Raw genomic sequence first — 17,713 nt, 5'->3', positions numbered from 1 at the left:
AACAAAACCCCCACCTGTTTCCAAATAAAGAAGAGATATTAAGTTCTTCACATTCAACACTAGGTTTTTATAGCTAAGAACACTGAAGCACCAATAATATTCTTTCCATTAAGCACAAAGATACTGATGGCAATGCTTGGCCAGCACTTTTTCTAGCTATCTGTAAACTATCACAGCTACCAAAACCACAACCAACAAGCAATTATAGGATTGCTGAAGCTAACGGCTGTGCAAGCTACCTTCCACTCTGCCTGAATAAGAATGCAATGAGAAAACAACTTTAAAAAAATCCAGCCAAACAAAGAGATAGCATAACAAAATCCAATGTTCACATGACAGACAAGCTATAAACTTAAAAAAAAGGAAACCAATGTTTTTCTTAGAATTGGCAGCTGAGGCTGGTGACTGACTTCGTGGTGTTCACTGAAAAAGTAAATGCAGCGGAGTGGTGAAAAAGTTCAGAAAAAACCCAAATCTCTGACATCACACTGCTATTATCCATTATACATTTCCTTTATTAACAAATCCAAGTTACAAAGATTTGAAAAAAGCTAACTAATAAGGGCAAAAGTAGAAACAGTCTTTGAGAAATTTTGATGAATACGTCCTTTAGAAATGCGAATTTCACCAAACCAACATGGATTTCCTATGAAAGGAAATGTTCTTTCCCACTAAAATAAAGGCTATCTAAGTTTTTAGCCGTCTAAGGTTGATCATGATTATTTTGAAACATAGACTAAAGCTGTAGTGGAAAACCAACATTTTCTAGACATGCTTTTTTTTTGTCCTGAAACACACATTTATCCATATAACATCCATGTAGAATTAAGTTTTGTCTAAAACAGTAAATTACAGTAATAATCAGAATTCTTACTAGTTAAAAGTTATACATTTCTGAAACTCAGACTACTTAAAATTTGAAAGAGGATCCCAAATTATTCCTGGTGGAGGAAGTAAAGTTACCAAGCATATTAGAGAGAACTGTTTTAAAACTTCAAGTTTTAAACAGAAATGATTTACTAATAATAAAAAAAGAAAACGAGAGATCATGGTCTGTCTTCCTGTGTATATTTTATACCTAGACACACAACTTCTGAAATGAAAGCACACTCTCTCTTTTCCATAAATTCATTAATATTACATTTGAAGCATATTTGTTACATTATTTATTTAAACTGCAGCCCTCCTTGTCTTTTGTAGAATGAGATCTTATGTATGCATCATAATCATAACTTCACTATACACCATACTTTCAGTGGTATCAGTTTATGACTTCAGTCCGAACCACCAAGGTACTCTTTTTACTATGGAACAGTCTGATACTTGATTCAATTTCAGTGTCACAGAAAAAATATGAAGGAATAGTATAAGTTCCATAGCTCATTTGGAAAGAAAAAAGAAAACATTTTCCAGTGTTCTCTAGCAAATGTCAATATTTTTCATTTTATCTACCCTATAAAGTTATAAGAAGAAAAAAGAATATGTTTCAACAATGAGATTAAACCTCAACATCAGACTACCGAGTTCCCAGCACAAGGGGTACACTAACAGTGATTGCCTTTCTTTCCTTGACCATCGTACTTAACACTGAGACAGTGTTGTGAAGGGAAACTGGGTACATGGTATCTATGCTCATCTTTGCTCAGATACAATACTCTAACTACCAGCCGGTTCCAGTAACATCCTTATAGGTCTTCTGGTTCTCCTCTCCACTTGCCACCTTCTCATGGTTCACCTTTGGGTGATGTTCTATCAGTTGAAAAAAAAAAAACCCAATCCTACTCTGTGCCAATTAAGTAAAATTTCTTAAGCTTTAAGTGCAATAAATCAGAGAAAAAGGTTGCATAAAATTTATGTCATTTTTCAAAAGCAAAAAATAAAAGGAGAGAAAATGATACAACTTGTGGATAGGTAGCTATCTAAATACTTCATTCAGCAGCCTGCTCAACAGATGCTATCAGACTTTTGAAAAAGGTACTTGGGATGAGTAGAGCCTTGTGGTGAACTTGGGGTGAAAGCTTCTGGGCAACAGCCCTTCAGAAAAATTCTACGGTCCAAGTACATCAAAAAGCATTTGTATGATCTTCTGTTACATGTTTTATTTGAACTCTGCTGATGAGTATTACTCACTACAGCCAGCTTCTATAGAAGATTCCTGACCTGAGAACTTCTTTTTCATCTTTTTAACTTTCCAGGAACAGTGGCTTATTTCCCTTTCAGACAATGTTATAGGGGCAGTTGGAAGATGGCACTTACTCCCATTGCCTGGTGCATGAAGTTCATGGTGAAATGAATAAAAACTATCTTTTGTTCATTTTGTTCACTCTTAGCTGTACATTTTTACTACAGAATAATCCATTTAACATTCTTCTTGCACACATTACTCTGAAGCCAATATAGAGCTGGAATTCAGTTCATTGAAGTCTTTAAGCCAAACATCTGCTTGGAATTAATAACATATACAGATTTTTGAAGTGAAATGTCTATTGAATATTTGTCAGCTTCATCTGTGTTATGGCTAGTCTTAGGAAGAATCCACTGGTAGTAATGCTTCTGAACAAGTGAATACAGTCTGAAGACTTCAAAGAAAGTGATGTAATTTGTATTTTTAAAACCAAGGAGTGCTTAAAATGTTTACTGCCTTTACATGCATAGAGAAAAGCTCTACATTTTCATTTAGTCAGGACAATATTTAAAATGATTTGCCTTAATTAAAAAAATTACCATTTAAAAACTTATTTTCAAGTTCACAAAGAAGGAAATGAAGCTTTTGTTACTAAAGACAGAACATTTACAGAAATAAGTATTTTGATAGAATTTTGACTTTTGCAAAGCATGTGATATTAAAAAAGCACATACTAAAACAGTGAGTATTAGTAGCAAGTATTTTAGTTTTAAACCTGCAGCCAATTTTTAAACAACCACAAAATATTTCAGAGCATATACCTAGACATGTATTGAAACCAGCTGACCTAAGTATATTACGGAAATGTAGAAATGGCAGAGAATGCTACTAGAACAGAAACTTTAATTTTGTAGTTTTTGTTGTTTCATCACAAAAATGCTACTACTAAAAGACAGCTATATGTACAGAATATCCTTCCATGGTTCTATAGTTCAACAGAAATGGCAGTACTGTCTCTTCAAATGGCATAAAATGTATTTTCAAATCAAGGAAAGAAGAAAAAAACAGTTTTGAAAGAGAATTCTAGATGTATCTCCTCCTGATTGTTACTTGCTATACTGAGCAGAACTGGAACTAGTAGAACAAGCACAAAGTCTAACTTGCAGGTCAGAAAGACTACCACCATTAGAAAAATGTTTATACACAGTATAAATTGTGTATTAGTGTAAGATCTCAGTTTAAAAGACAGTAAGACCTTAGTTTGAAATTCAGAGTGTTTCATGCTGGAGCATGGCTACAAAGCTAAACCATGAAAAAAAAATTAATAATAAAAAAAAGTCTCTAAGTGGCATAACATACCACTTGACAGAAAGGATGAAAAGACTACAGACCAGGTGTTTATTTGGATACTATAATCTCATTTGCTTTTCCCTGACCTTTTGCAAGGCAGAAAAATAGCTCCATTTTTAACACTGATTTTTCAGATGAATCTGCTTTATCTTAATGGAACATCATTAAACTGTCTACCTGAACACAAGAACCTTCCATGTATTTATTTTATTAATCAAAAGCAATTAATCTACCAAGCTATATTTACAGTTTTCACATTTGTACACACCATGTCATGGCAGATGATGGGATAGGCAATAATGAGGTAGTAGGCAGTAAGCATATGCAATTTATTGAAAGAAGATTTAAATTTGGTAAGAAGGGATGCAGAATTCTAAGAATTTTTTGTTCTTGTACAAAAATCCAAGCTCACCTCCTTTTTCACAGATTCTTTTCTAAAGCAATTATTATCAGACATAGCATCCTATTTAAGTATGGAATTAGATGTAACTTGAATACACAGACAATCTTAAAAATTTCAGTACAGTTAATTGCAAGGACTTGAACTGGTGACACTGTTGTATGTTGAGCAACAGCAAGCTATAAGGAGCCCAGAAGACCTTGAATACCTTGTTTCTGTTAACTTTTCCTGTTTTAATATAGGAAACAGCTTTTTCCATGCTACTACAAAGGTCAAAATAGTGAAAAATACTCTGAGAGCACTAACTGGCTATCTTTGTAATAGTAATAGTTACCTCAGACACTGATGCAATTTCTGCAGTTTTTGATTGCATTTCTGATACAGATATCCTACCTGTGTTGCCAATGGTCTTGTAAAGAGAAGTCCTTGCTTCTGCTTTTTGACAGATTAATCACTTGGCCTAAACCAAGTTTTTTAAAACACTAACAGGATCAGTTCTTGTGCTACCAAGCATTCAACTTCCCTTTTTGTTCAATCATTCAAATGCAGAAAAGGTGATGTACTGCTTAGGAGATGTTTGCAGTTTGTGTGTCTAATGCCATAAAAATCCAAGGCGGCCCCAAACCACACAAGCTATTGCTTATACAGTCCTATGTATCCCTTCCTTAATATAAATCTGGAAATATTAAAAGGTAAGCCAAACCACTTTCATATTGTGTATATTTAAAGAAAGCAGATATTTAGTTTTCTTTGATCTGGAAAAAGTTCCCTTGTTACGGTAAGCTTACAGCTCTACTGGCTGATATTTACAGGAAAGGATGAAAGGTCTGATTGTATAAAAGAACCCCCAGACACTCAGGTATTATAGTAATAATTAAAAAAAGGTGTTTCCATCAGCTTCAGGAAATAAAAATCACCCAGAATAGTACTTTTAACATTTTTGTGCACTTCTTATGCAGTGTAATCCACAGCTTACAGAAAAGCAGAGATAAAATCTTGCCTGCAGAGGAAGCTCTACAAAAGAATCCAGATGTGCTAAAACCTGCAGTTAACCATAGTATCAATTCAAGGTTAAGATCATTGTCTCTGTCTTGCTGAGATTACCCTTGATGGATAACAAATTCTTTTTTTTGGGTATATACAATCCGAATGACTTTGTTTGACAGGTACTCTGTTGCAGACTGCTCTACAGAAATATTTTGCTTGAATGAATCTATTTCATAACTTCAGCTACTGAAGGTTTTTTTATATATATATTTCATGGTTGGAGGACATGGATATGTGTATTTTCTCTGAAATAAAAGAAGTTTCTTAATTTTTGTATGTCAATAAAAATACTGTAGAGAAAGAATAATGTAAACCTTACCTGCAACAAATAACAGCTTTACATGACAAAGCCAAATCCAGGAAATATTGTCTCACTCCAAATGTCAAAGCATACTTCAGAGATTTACCATCAATGATGAGAGCAAAATCATTTTCCTTCCTTAAAGCATCACCAAGAGTACTGCAATGATGGCTAAGCGTCTCTCTTGTTCCCTGTTGCACAAAAAAATTGTGTCCATAATTTTTGATTCCTACTGTTCTCAAGTCCAAGGCTTTTTCAGTGTGATCAGAAACACTGACTTTTCATTTTTTGAGGAAATGACCTTTTGATTATGCTATCAAACAGACAGTATAAAATGAAAAAAGTATTTGCAACAGCTGTACTATTAGAAACCACAGTAGAAATAGTGTTTAGTGCACTCTGCCAAAAAAAAAAAAAAAGTAGTGTCTAAGTTATGGTGGAACTTTTAATGATCTTTGAATGGCAACAATAGTTGCATAAATGTTTGATGAAAGTTATTAAATGTGTTATTAAGTAGTATTAAATAAATTTCCTATATATCTATGCAAAAATGAAAATTCACATGTATATAGATACCAGAAGAAACATTTTCTGTTCACTATTATATAAAATGGTCCTAAATGTTCAGAAAAGTAAAAGAAACGTCACAGATAATTCGTAAGTACATGCATTATAACTGATAATTCTAACTGTCATAGTAAATTTGTATTTTAAGATAAACCTGTAACAACTACACGTTCTATAAGGGATCATGTTTTGTATTTTTCAGTTGCTAAGGAGAGTTTGAATCACACCTACATAAGTCACTATTCCGTGATCCAGTACTGAGAACTTCAGATTATATTCAGTAAATAATACATTCAACTGTATTTATGCAGCAGGACTTCATAGCCTGCTTTGTGGAGGTCACTAATATCTAGTTAGTTACAGTACAGCTCTACCATAGACCGTCATGAAGAAGAAAAAAAAAATTCTTTCATTTTGAATGGCCTTCATAGAGCTCCAACATATTCCCCTATTGTTTCCTGCTTCACAGCCCAGAAATGAGAAGTGTTTTAGAGGAGAAAGGAATATTTAGAGGACAAAGACAGACAAAGCTTCTGCCTATAAAATACTGAATTAGGAAACCAGTACCATCTTATGACAACAATGTTCCTATATTTTTCTACAAGCTTAACAACAACCAAATAATTGTGTTACTTCAGCGATGTCAGGCATACGTAAATAAAACTTGGTGTAACCACCTAAACATAAACCACCAAGATGTAGTTACAAATCTCAAAACCCTCTGAAATGAAATTAAAGATACTGCTTTTGCCTTTCCCACCCAACTTACTCCTCCCAGTTCCACACACTGTTGTCCATGGTTTTTGCCTATTTTGCTTCCACTGGCCTTCTAAAGATTCATTGGTTTATCTAAAAGGAGATTAGGCTGTTGGGGAATTCTGCACTTCAGGTTTCCTGGCTCTCCCCCTATAGAAACTGCAAGGGAAATGAGGTATTTCTAAAATTACATGTTAGAGAGCCTTTAAAATGGCAATAACTTCTGTAACTATTTTCCAGAGCGTCTTCTCCGATTAAGAAATATTGCAACTTAAAGAGAGTATAAATTCTTCTCATCCCCATGGATTATTTATCTTCTAAATAAATTTAAGCAGTACAAGAGCCTGAAAATTCATATTCCTCTCATCTATTGTTTCTTCTCGTACATGCAGTATAAACTCTTCTGTTTAAATTGACCTTAATTTTTTATCACAGACATGCCATCAGGTAGCTCCAGGCATGCTACATATTAAAACAAACAACCAACCCCCCCACCCCCAAGACAATACAAAACACTTACCCCAACTGTAAACCTGTCATATTTAAAATTCCTTTGTGGGCTTACATGTAGTTCTACGCTGAAATCCAATGCCTTAAATTAAAAGCAGTATCAAAATGTCCCTTATTCACTTCTACACCATTTCCATTAAATATTTCTCAGTGAAACTGAATGGTAACCAAACTACTTTCTAGCTTCAGTTTAAGTATTATGAAGTTCACAATTCAAAGAATAAAGCTATGTTATAATTTCTGTCTATGAGTAACAGTACTATGCTGAAATTTAGCAGTCCATTAGGTTAATATGGTTAATACGAAGGCAAAAGAAGATCCAGTATTCTTTTATACAGCTATAAGAACTTACTAAGAAAACCACATTTTGTTTGTGAAACTAAGCAGATGTTAATGGGAATGCAGCCTCAAAACAAATAATGTTGGAAAAAATAGAGATATCTAAATGCTTCCTGGAAGTCTTTCCACTTCTATATCAGCCAATGATAACTGGGGAATGGGGTTTGGGGTATTTTTCTTTTAATTCCATTAATAAGGGTATTGGTTCATACAAAAGAGGATCTCTTATTTCAGCAGAGCTGGGATAGTCTAAACAATTTTTTTTTTTTTTTTTAAATTTTTTTTTTTTTTTTTTTTTTTTTTTACACTCTAACTTCCTGTGTCTTGCATGCTAAGGTCATAATAATGACCAAATTGAGGACGTATTTGTTTGGTTAAATCTGTTTTACATGTCTTAGGGACAGGGGACTCCGTCTGTCTGTAAAAGGATTAGAGTTGAGCTAGCTTCTTTTTAGAAGTCGCCACTGGTATCCAACAGATACTGTACTATTATTTTAATAGTAAGGGCAAGAAGCATCCACTTACCATGACTCTTTTTACAGTATCGTGAAGAGTATGCAGACCAAGAGAAGCCAACCTTCCTAACTCCTATGAACACATCAACATCTTTATATAGCCAAGAGGCTACACCCACACCTTGCAGAGCCAAAGAGGAGAGGTCTGCCACAGAGCAACTCTTCTCAAAGATCCTAAATACACAGGTCCCACTACACTGGGATTTTTTTCTTCAAGGTGTCACGGCTGCTCAGTTCCTCCTGTACTGAGGGAACTGGGGTGTCCAGCAGCCCTCAGGGAGCACGTTTCCCCCGCAAGGTAAGGGACAGAGTCCCAGTATGAGAGGTGGACCTATGCTGCTTAAAAGCCGAAGTTTCAACCATATTCCTTAACAGACAATATTCCAACTATTACAGCCTCTTGCCAGCTGTTGTTGGTATGCAGAAAGGAAAGAGGAATTGCATCCACCCTCACAAATACACTACTCGAGGTTCTGCAATCACAGCAGTCCATCTCTCTCCATTTCCTGAGATCCACTCCACTCCTCTATCAGAATTTTCAAAGTAATTTCTGACTCAACCAGTCACACTAGAAATGCAGACTGACATTTGATTCCAACCATGCTGGCAAGCAAAAGCTAGGACACAAGGTATACATTAATCAAACAGTGAAATGCGCACCATCAAATGAGGCAGAAAACTTTTAATGGAGCCTCTTGTTAAAATATTGGCATAGAGCTAGTTCATTACTATTTTTTGAACTGCCTCTTGCCCTCAAACCATCTGATTACTACATTTATCCACTCCTGAAAAAAACACGATTTATGTTATCACCACAGACAGATTTGCAAGCAACCACTTTGCATATGCAATTTCAGCTGCCATACAGTATCTGCATCCCCACGCATGCACAAAGTATGTTCAGAATACAAGGAAAGGATCTCTCAGTCTCTACACAATCTAGATGCTTCAGTTTGAAATAGGGAGTACAGTGCAGTTATCATATCAGGTACTATCTTTTATTCTTAAGCTATAGTTATATACATTCACTTTTAAAATATATTGCCTAATATATATTTAGTCAACTTTATAATCATCACATCAGAAGTGGTTACTGTGCAATGCTTATTTAATGAGTTTTTATTGGACTCTTTTTGTAGTAAAATAAAACTACCTCACTTTATTTTATCACATATGAAGAAGTATACAAAGTAGTCCATCTATTTCACTTCAAACCTATTAAGTATTGCAGTAGTTCTGAAATCCAGCAGTCTGTGTAAATAAACTAAACATAGGACAGAAGTCCTCGCTTGCATTGGTTAATTTTTACTCAGAGATTGGTTGAGGAGTGAAAAACTCAGAAGTGAAGTTAAAAGGTTGGAAACAAAAACCTGCCCTGTTTTTTCAATAAAGAACAATTGCAACCTTTCAAAAGCTAGCCAAGGAACTAAACTAAGAAAAGAAAACTGCCTCTCTTCATTAATATCACAGGCTACTCATGTCAAAAGTTGCTTACTATATCAACAGACTCTGGTTCCAGACATTAATCAACAGCTTCTGCCTGTCCTGTTTCGGGATTTTATTTTAAATTTTCTCAGCAAAAATATGTTGCTTAAAACGATTCATGTTTGAAATATAGTCATCATGATTAAATTCATACTAATGTTGAAAATCTGTTACTCAAAACATTTAAATACTACTTTTTTTTTTTAAAGTAAGTACTTAAGTATTTGAATTCATGTTGTAGCCTACTCTTACATGCTACCATGGAATCCTTCACTTAAGGCACTCTTGCTAATTCTCATACTTTCTCTTCACTTTCTCTCCCTTTCTCTTCCTAAGTCCTACCTTAAGCAACCTGACCACAATATGGAGTAAGGTAACCTTCGTTTCAGGGTTTCCCCCTGCTTTCATTTAAGACTCCCTTAGAGGGTGGTAAAAGGATTTAAGTTCTTTACCCTCATGGGATTTTTCACTTAATATTGCATTCCTACCTTATCTAAAGAATCTTTTCTCTACAACGCACCATATACTTGCACGTTGGTAGTTTTAACCCTTACTTGTACTTCAACATCTGATTAAAATTTCAGCTGTTTAACAATTCAACAATAACAATTCATTTTTGGCAGATACTAAATATTCTGTAAGAAACAGCATTAGAAAGGAACTTAGGATTAGTCTCTTTGGGCACTGCTAGGTGCTACTAGAAGCATGGGAAGCTCCTGGTTTTGTGCCTGCATGGATGGAGTCATTTTACTACATGGCATTTGTTTGCTCATCATTCTGAAGTTCATTTGTGTAGTAGCTACACTGTGGTTTTGGAAGCTATAGAGTAAGTTTCTAGTTATTCAGTAACATTTTGTCACAAAGACCACAAAGGTCTTCCAAGTATGCAATGCTAAAACTAATAGAGAAGGTTATAGAAACAAACAAAAAAGCAACCCCCTAAAACAAACAAACAGAAACAAAAACCCCTACCAAACCGTGGTTTTAGCAGAATTTTCTGTGTTTGTCCAGATAAATAGATGTTCCAAGTTATTTTTCAGGCCACCTCCACCACGATATCTGGATATTTTAAGCAGTAAAATAATGTTTCATGAACTGAAAACTTTGCAGATTTTACTTACATCAAGAGAGCCTTCATTTATAACAATTAGTCCCATGTTCTTTCTCAAAAGTTTACAGGAGTGACCTGTTAAAAACATTTTTACTTTCAAAAATTTGTTCCACAAAATCCATTACAATATAACAAAGCATTTTTTTCCTAAAATAAAACTACAGACAGAATTAAATATGACTCCCTCCAGCTGAAATCAATGGTAAAAAAATTATACTGCATTCTATAAAAATTAGACATACAGGTGCTAAGTCAGAGCAGTCAGAATTTTCCCTGCTGCAACTTGCAACTGTTGTGTCTTATTCACAGAGGTGCTCAGCAGAAGGACAAGAAACATCTTTACAGGGAGTTACAGAAAGAACAAACAGATCTCCTTTATACAACTTGCATTTCACACAACATTTGCATATATACACGTTGCAATTCTTTTATTCTTTGATACTTTAAACAGAATGTATGATGCACACTAATGATGCAGGCTGCCTAAACAAATATATATCACCATTCTTAAAGTGAAAATACTGGTATTATGTGTATTGCCTCAAACTACTAATGAAAATAACCTTAGATCAACTGTTCCACGCTCATACAAAAAGTTCTTTAAGATTAAAAATAGTAATAGTAATAAAAAGGATCCATATGACCAAAATAATGCTTTTGGGCACATATCTAGGCTACTGCAGAAGTGCTGGTATGCGGATATGCAAAGAATATTAAATCTTAAATGCAGCTTTCATGTATTAGTATTTAAAAATACAGATTTATTGCTGTTGAAATTAGTTAATTCATAATTCTTTGTTTTCCTCCATTATAATAAATGGAAAAAATAAAAGGAAACCTCTGATTGATGTTAAAGTTTATAGTACTTTAATGCAAAATCTATATTGTTTTGCTTTAGTTAAGATTATGGTTCCTACCAGCTTTCCTGGAAAGAAGGAAAAATACAGAAAGGAAACTAAGCATACTTACAGTTTCTTAATATTATTCCCCTCTCACTGTCAAAACCCAAACAATGTACTCTTAAATTCATTTTAGATGCTACAAAAAAGCACAAATGTCTATTTTTTTCCTCCTCTATGATAACACGAATTTTTCTTGCTGCTACTATTTCAATGGAGGAAGAATCCACCATTATTCCCCCACTCTCCCCCTACCAGTGACTGAAAACATAAGTTAACATTTAAATTCTGGAATGACGTACAATACTATTATTTTTTACAAGATACCTTTCTATTCTGAAAGCAATTTTACTCTAGCAACTTCTATAATTTCTAATTCTGTAACAATACCATCAAATAAATGCAAATATAATACCAATATTAATGGCAGTCTCTTGTTTGTCCCCAGTAAGTATCCAAATTTTTATGTCTGCTTTCATGAGTGTCTCTATGGTTTCAGGCACTTTGTCTTGTAGTTTATCTTCAATTGCTGTTGCTCCAAGCAGCTGAAGATTCTGTGAACATAAAATATTCAGTACATGCATTTTTTTGCGTTTAAATTCAGGGGGTTTTTTGGTTTAAATTCAGTTTTAATCTTTCTGTTTCTTTTGTTGCACTTTCCATATTTATGACAAGATTAATGCTCCCTGACGTCATTAATCAGATTTGGTATCAACTAATAAAGATCTTCCAGTTTATTCCTATGAGCTTTAAGTTCAGTATCTATGTGGCTTGACAAACTGCACAGCGTGACCATTAAAACTTCACCCCATTATTTACAAGCTCAGTAGCTTGTTCAGCAACAGCTACCTTTTCCTGAGGGGCACCTCTCCAATTTGAAGACTTACGGAGTGCTATAGCTATGCCTTCTCTTACTTGCAATGATTTCTCTTCACCTTGTAAATAACGGAACAAAACAAAACCAAAAACCCAACAAACTGTCAATTCATCCTAGTCTTAAAACTATGATCTTGATTACGTTTGGTTTTAACTTCCCATGGGGCAAACCTATACATTTTTTGTGAATACAGCCATTTTTATATGTTATATTTCTGTACCTTTGAAACTAGCTAAACCCCTGTTAATTACACCATTATAAACCTAATAGTGTGCAATCCTGATTGCAGCATGGCCTGCATACTACATGCTGAGAAAGTCTTTTGTCTAGCAAATGCAAAAATTTAGTAACGGTAGCAGTGTTTCCTTGGCATCAACAAAGTCATATAGTTTTAAGACTGTCTTGTGCATGTCTGGATCAAGTACTCCTCTACGTAAACTGAAGTCCCACAAGTGACTGAAGCTATATACCCTCACTCTTCATTAATTAAACACTGCAGGTTTTTGAGGCTCTGAATTTTAAGCAGTTTCATCAACGTAATCTCTCTTATCCTTCCCAAGGAAAAAAAACCCCAAACCCCTCAAAAAGCGAAATATCAAAATTTCAAGCAATATTCGTCTCATGAACTCCTTTTGCTTATATGTTTAAGAGCCACATGAGCTGCCTTTGTTGAGGCAGTGAAGTCTAACTGCATGCCTGGCTACTCTAAAAGCAGCAATGCCAGAAACTCAAGGGAAATGATTAAGGCTCTGCCCTTTGTGAGGCTGCATCTGGGTATTACCTCCTTTTCTGGGCCTTCAGTACAAGAGAGGTTAACAACGTGAAGCAAGTCCAGTGGAAGGATACAAAAATAGCTCGGGGCTCAGATCACACTGTATTAAGAGTAGCTGAGGAAGCAGGATGAGTTTAACATGGGCAAAAATAAGGCTAAGGGAGGGATTCCACAGCTGCCTTCCGCTAACTGAAGGGGGCTTGCAGACAAGCCATCTTCCTCTAAGAGGTGCATGGTGAAAGGGCAAGAGGCAACAGCCACATTCTGCAGCAACAGAAATCTTAATTCAGAAAAAAGGGAAAAAGAATTGTTAAGCGCTAAAAAAACCCCCTGCCTACTGCAGCTGGGAAAACTCCCTCCTTGCAGACACTCAAAACTTCATCAAAGTGCTGGGCAAGCACAATTAGTCCTACTTCGAGCAGGGATTTGTGTCTAGATGACCTCCAGAAGTCCCTTCCAATCTTAACTACGGTTCTAAGATTGTTATACAATGAAGCAGATGTTGTTTGCTTGTTATTACACTTTTTTACACAACAGAGGAACCATGAAAAAAAGCTTTCCAGAACTCAGTATGTTCTGGCAAGGTATCTACTTGTTGCAAAAGTTTTGTCAAATTAATCTTTCCTTCATTTTCATCATCTAAATGGCAAGGACTACTTGACACAGCTGTCAATATACTGCTAGATTGTTTTCTTTCTATGCATTATTCCTCAATAATAATTCAGACTTCATGGTACAGAAAACAAGGACATTAATTAGAAAACCACTCTCCTCGCCCCACTCTCTCTCGCCTCCCGCAAAAAAAAACCAAACCAAGGCACCTCAGAAAGGTACACATACTTTTTCAATTAGTTCATAACTCTCCTCAAGTTTGAGTGCTCTGTTCTGTATAGCTGTAGAAGCACGGTGATAGACATCTAACCACTCTTGGTAATCACTTTCTGAAATCTCAGCCACAGCAAAACACAGAGTTCTTAATCCTAAAGAGAAAACAGATAGTATGTATGAGTGAGTATTTTAGTCCCTTCCTTGATATGCCTGCAATGAGTAACTAGTAAAAGCTGAATTTATTCTGTATTTTATGTATGCTTATGCCAATTTTCAACTTACTGCTGCATGTCTTGAAGAAGGCATAGCCATTTATTCAACACAACTCTTTCAAGGTAACAGAATGTAATACAGGTGATATACTTCAGGGGAAAAAGAAAAAAATTTACACAAGATTTGACTTTCTAAAACTGTAAACAAAACATGAAGCGATCACAAATTACACTTGCTGAACAGGTACATACATTAGAATTTTAAGAACATTAAAAATGTAAGATTGAGTTGTATTTCTAAACAAAAATTAAAAAACTTAAATGTTGGTATGCTGGAAAGCAATAAAATTAACATATATCAGCATAATGTTACAACTATCCTCTTCTTCACCCCTCTTCCATATCCTTAGGAAATTCCGAGCTGAAGTTTGAAATTTACCATCAAGAAGCTGATTTTGAATCTGCTCCAATTTGATTTTCCCATCTCACAGATTCTTTCAACTTTCCAAATTCTTAAAATTAAATCTTGTATACAGGCAACATTTGAAGATTTTATTCAACAATCTTCGAGCTGATTATACTTAACAGATTTTTTCCTTCAGCAGAAACCTGAATTCAGCACTACTGTGAGACTTTGAGACTGCAAGATTACAAGAAACATCTATTTTTTGACAACACACATTTACCTTCAATTTAAGTAGCCAGGTGTGAATGTTCTAACAGTTCACTTTCATATATTATGAGCTTCTTAGATTTCTAGAGCATGAAATTGGCATAACTCTTTATATACTGAGAGGAGCATTGCTCTAGCCAAATGATGTATTATAAAGCCACAGTTTGCAAGTAGGTAGATTTAGGAAGGGGACAGGCAGGACCAATGTAGTTAGTGCCTTTGGCCTCTCTAGAAGCACCATAACCAGGGATAGCTAAATACAGTCTTTATTTGTTCATAGGTTTCTGTTGCCTACAGCTCAGCACCAGCAGCAATTTTGAAATGATCAAGAGGCTGGGCATGAAATAATACATGTGTGTCTTAGATGCAAGACAGTAATTTAACACCTTCAGGATGAAAACCATGTGCAATGGTCTTGACAAGTGAACAGCATTAGGAACACAGCTTCTCGCTATCTAGACCTAAAGAATTAACTTAAGGCTAATGAATCAACCATTTGGGGTTTGTTTTGTTTTGTTTTTTCCTCCTTGTTAACAAGGATATGCTAGCAAGGTCCAAAGATAAATATGAGGTGAGGGGGAAGAAAGGAATTTATGACTGACTAATAGTAATACTATTTCCACAATTCTTTCAAACTATTTATGCAGATGTTAGAATGAAGAAATCAGGAATATCACCAAACAAGTTTTTCAAGGCATTTGCTTTTTCTTTTTAAATTGGAGCCTAATTATTTCTTATATTTTTAATTTAAAAAAAAAATATTTGTGGAAAACAAAATATCATTAAGTCTGCTTCTTAACAGACTGGAACAACACCATAGGAAAATTATGCACTTTCTCTATTTATCCAAGCAGGCATTAACAGTGAAGCTTAATAAATGCTTAAACATAAATGCCAACCATGCTAACCACTTCATTTTTGAACAACACACCAAGAGCATGCAGCAAATGCCAAGGACATACTGTACTGCCACATGAAAGGATACACATGAAAAACTTTGCAACGTCATTGGCTGCAATTTAAATCTGATGCAAAAATAAATACAAATTTCTTTAATCAATTCCAGAGAGAGACGTACTTAATTTTTTTTTTTTTAAAGAATGAATTTTATGTTTTTGAAAGGTTAGTAAGTCACTCTTCTGAACAGTAAATCTTTTCATCTGTTGAAAAGAAGGGTACAAAAAGTACTTGAACAAACTTCTTAACACTAATATGTATGTACAGTGGTTTTAAAGACGGGTGGAATGTTTCACGTTTTATGTTGATTCATTTGGTCCAACCTGACTGCTAAGGAAAAAATTGTATCAGTTGTACCACTGATTTAATGAGAACAGTAATTAAGAACTGGACTGAAATTTTCATATCAGTTCACACAGGATAGCAGATATTGAGCTATTTTGACTTTTTCTGTAACCAAATATATAACCTTATGACCCAAACTAACTTCACATCCAGGTAACTTCTCATTGACTGATCCTGGTTAGGCCTTTATAAAACCCCAAACTGTCCAATCAGCTCATAAAACTGGATTCATGAGCTCAAAGGGCATATCTGAGGCTTCATGTTGTACCATCAGTCAAATTTGTTTGGTTTTAGTTCTGCTCTCAACTTTATTGTACAATTTATTATAACTTTGATACTCTAAGATTATTTAAGGCTAACCAAATGTTTCCTGTAGAGATCTTGATATGGAAAACTAACAAACAGATCTGTGGCTTGCTTCTGCTCTCACTGACAGAAACAAGAGACTGAAGGTGCTGACTATGACACTAATCAAACCACTAAATCCCATTATACACCAAAAAAGAAAAATTAGAGAAGTCATATGCATAACAGCCAGAAAAAGGATCTTTCCTGATACAAGAGGATTTGGCCAGACATCAGTTATCAAAAGGTAAGGATTGTATTTTAGAAGGAAAATATTTTAATAAAGTTTGCTTTCCACTGTAAGCTTATTTCTTAAAGATAATGTTAATGTTCTAGTAACAGCATATTAAACACATTAAGAGGTAAAAAATTGCATTCAGATTCCCATAACTATCGCAGTTCTGCTTCCAACTACTCTCTCCCACGTCATCGATAAATGACACTATGATACTTCACATTACAACTCTATAATCCCTTACTAAGATACCAGAAAGGGGGCATGGCATGGAATATTTAGGCACTGTGCTAGAAGAACTTACATGAAAGCAGAAACCTTTCTATAGTCCGCTTTCCCGCTCCACTATTACTAAATAAACTACCTGGCTGTTTGCATCAATCATCTTAATTTCAGTGTCTTTTAAATTTTAATTTCTATTCCTACTTCATGAACCCTACCTTCAGCAACTGCTTTGGAAGAGTTATTGTTAAATCAGCAGAGATACCAAAACACACCATATGGAAAGCTAGGGCTGACAATTCCCGTTATTGACGGGTGACAGAAATAATGTAGCATAAAGCTACCCTTAAAAGCACGATGCTAGAAATTTCCAAGCATCTTCACTCTGGCTACTTCTTCCTGTGTTCCATCCCGACAGCATTCATTGTGTGGGACATAAAAGTTATCATGGGAAATGAGATCCTCACAGAAACAAACAACATGTAATGTGTTTGCTTGCTGGAAAAATATGTTTTGTTTAAAAGACTCCACTGTGAACTGTGTGGGTGGTTTTTTGTTTTTTTTAGTTAAGTGTGAACATATTACTGAAACTTCTTAGGAAGAGGAAGATCTTTTTTGGGAGGCATTACTAAAATATAATTTTCAAACTTAACATGAATAAAACATTACAGGAACATAAAATTGCAAAACTGAAAAGTTGAGCAGTAACTGAAGTTTTCTGTTGAACAATATCACCCACCTTCTGTAGCAAACTGCTCTAGATGTTTTAAGGTGATTTCTTTGTACTTTGAACTTTCAGCAAGACGGTCATAAATTACAGTATCCTACAAAACAAAACAAAC

General features: G+C 34.9%; 1 protein-coding gene across 7 annotated transcripts in view; it reads right to left on the bottom strand.

Moving 5' to 3' along the window:
- Positions 1-17,713, bottom strand: part of ATP8A1 (ATPase phospholipid transporting 8A1) — a 116,432-nt gene that overhangs the window by 39,422 nt on the left and 59,297 nt on the right. For all 7 annotated transcript variants that reach the window (XM_009641250.2, XM_035896758.1, XM_009641249.2 and 4 more), the window contains 5 exons: positions 17,611-17,695; positions 13,895-14,034; positions 11,821-11,959; positions 10,517-10,581; positions 5,242-5,414 (listed from right to left, as the gene is read on the bottom strand). In XM_009641250.2, coding sequence (XP_009639545.2) covers positions 5,242-5,414; positions 10,517-10,581; positions 11,821-11,959; positions 13,895-14,034; positions 17,611-17,695 — 602 coding nt within the window. The remainder of the gene's footprint in view (positions 1-5,241; positions 5,415-10,516; positions 10,582-11,820; positions 11,960-13,894; positions 14,035-17,610; positions 17,696-17,713) is intronic.

This window comes from Egretta garzetta, unplaced genomic scaffold, assembly GCF_000687185.1.
Source record: "Egretta garzetta isolate BGI_Z169 unplaced genomic scaffold, ASM68718v1 scaffold256, whole genome shotgun sequence".
Classification (NCBI taxonomy): Eukaryota; Metazoa; Chordata; class Aves; order Pelecaniformes; family Ardeidae; genus Egretta; species Egretta garzetta.
Note: the sequence above shows the minus strand (reverse complement) of the source record. Positions and strands in the feature narration are given on the sequence as shown.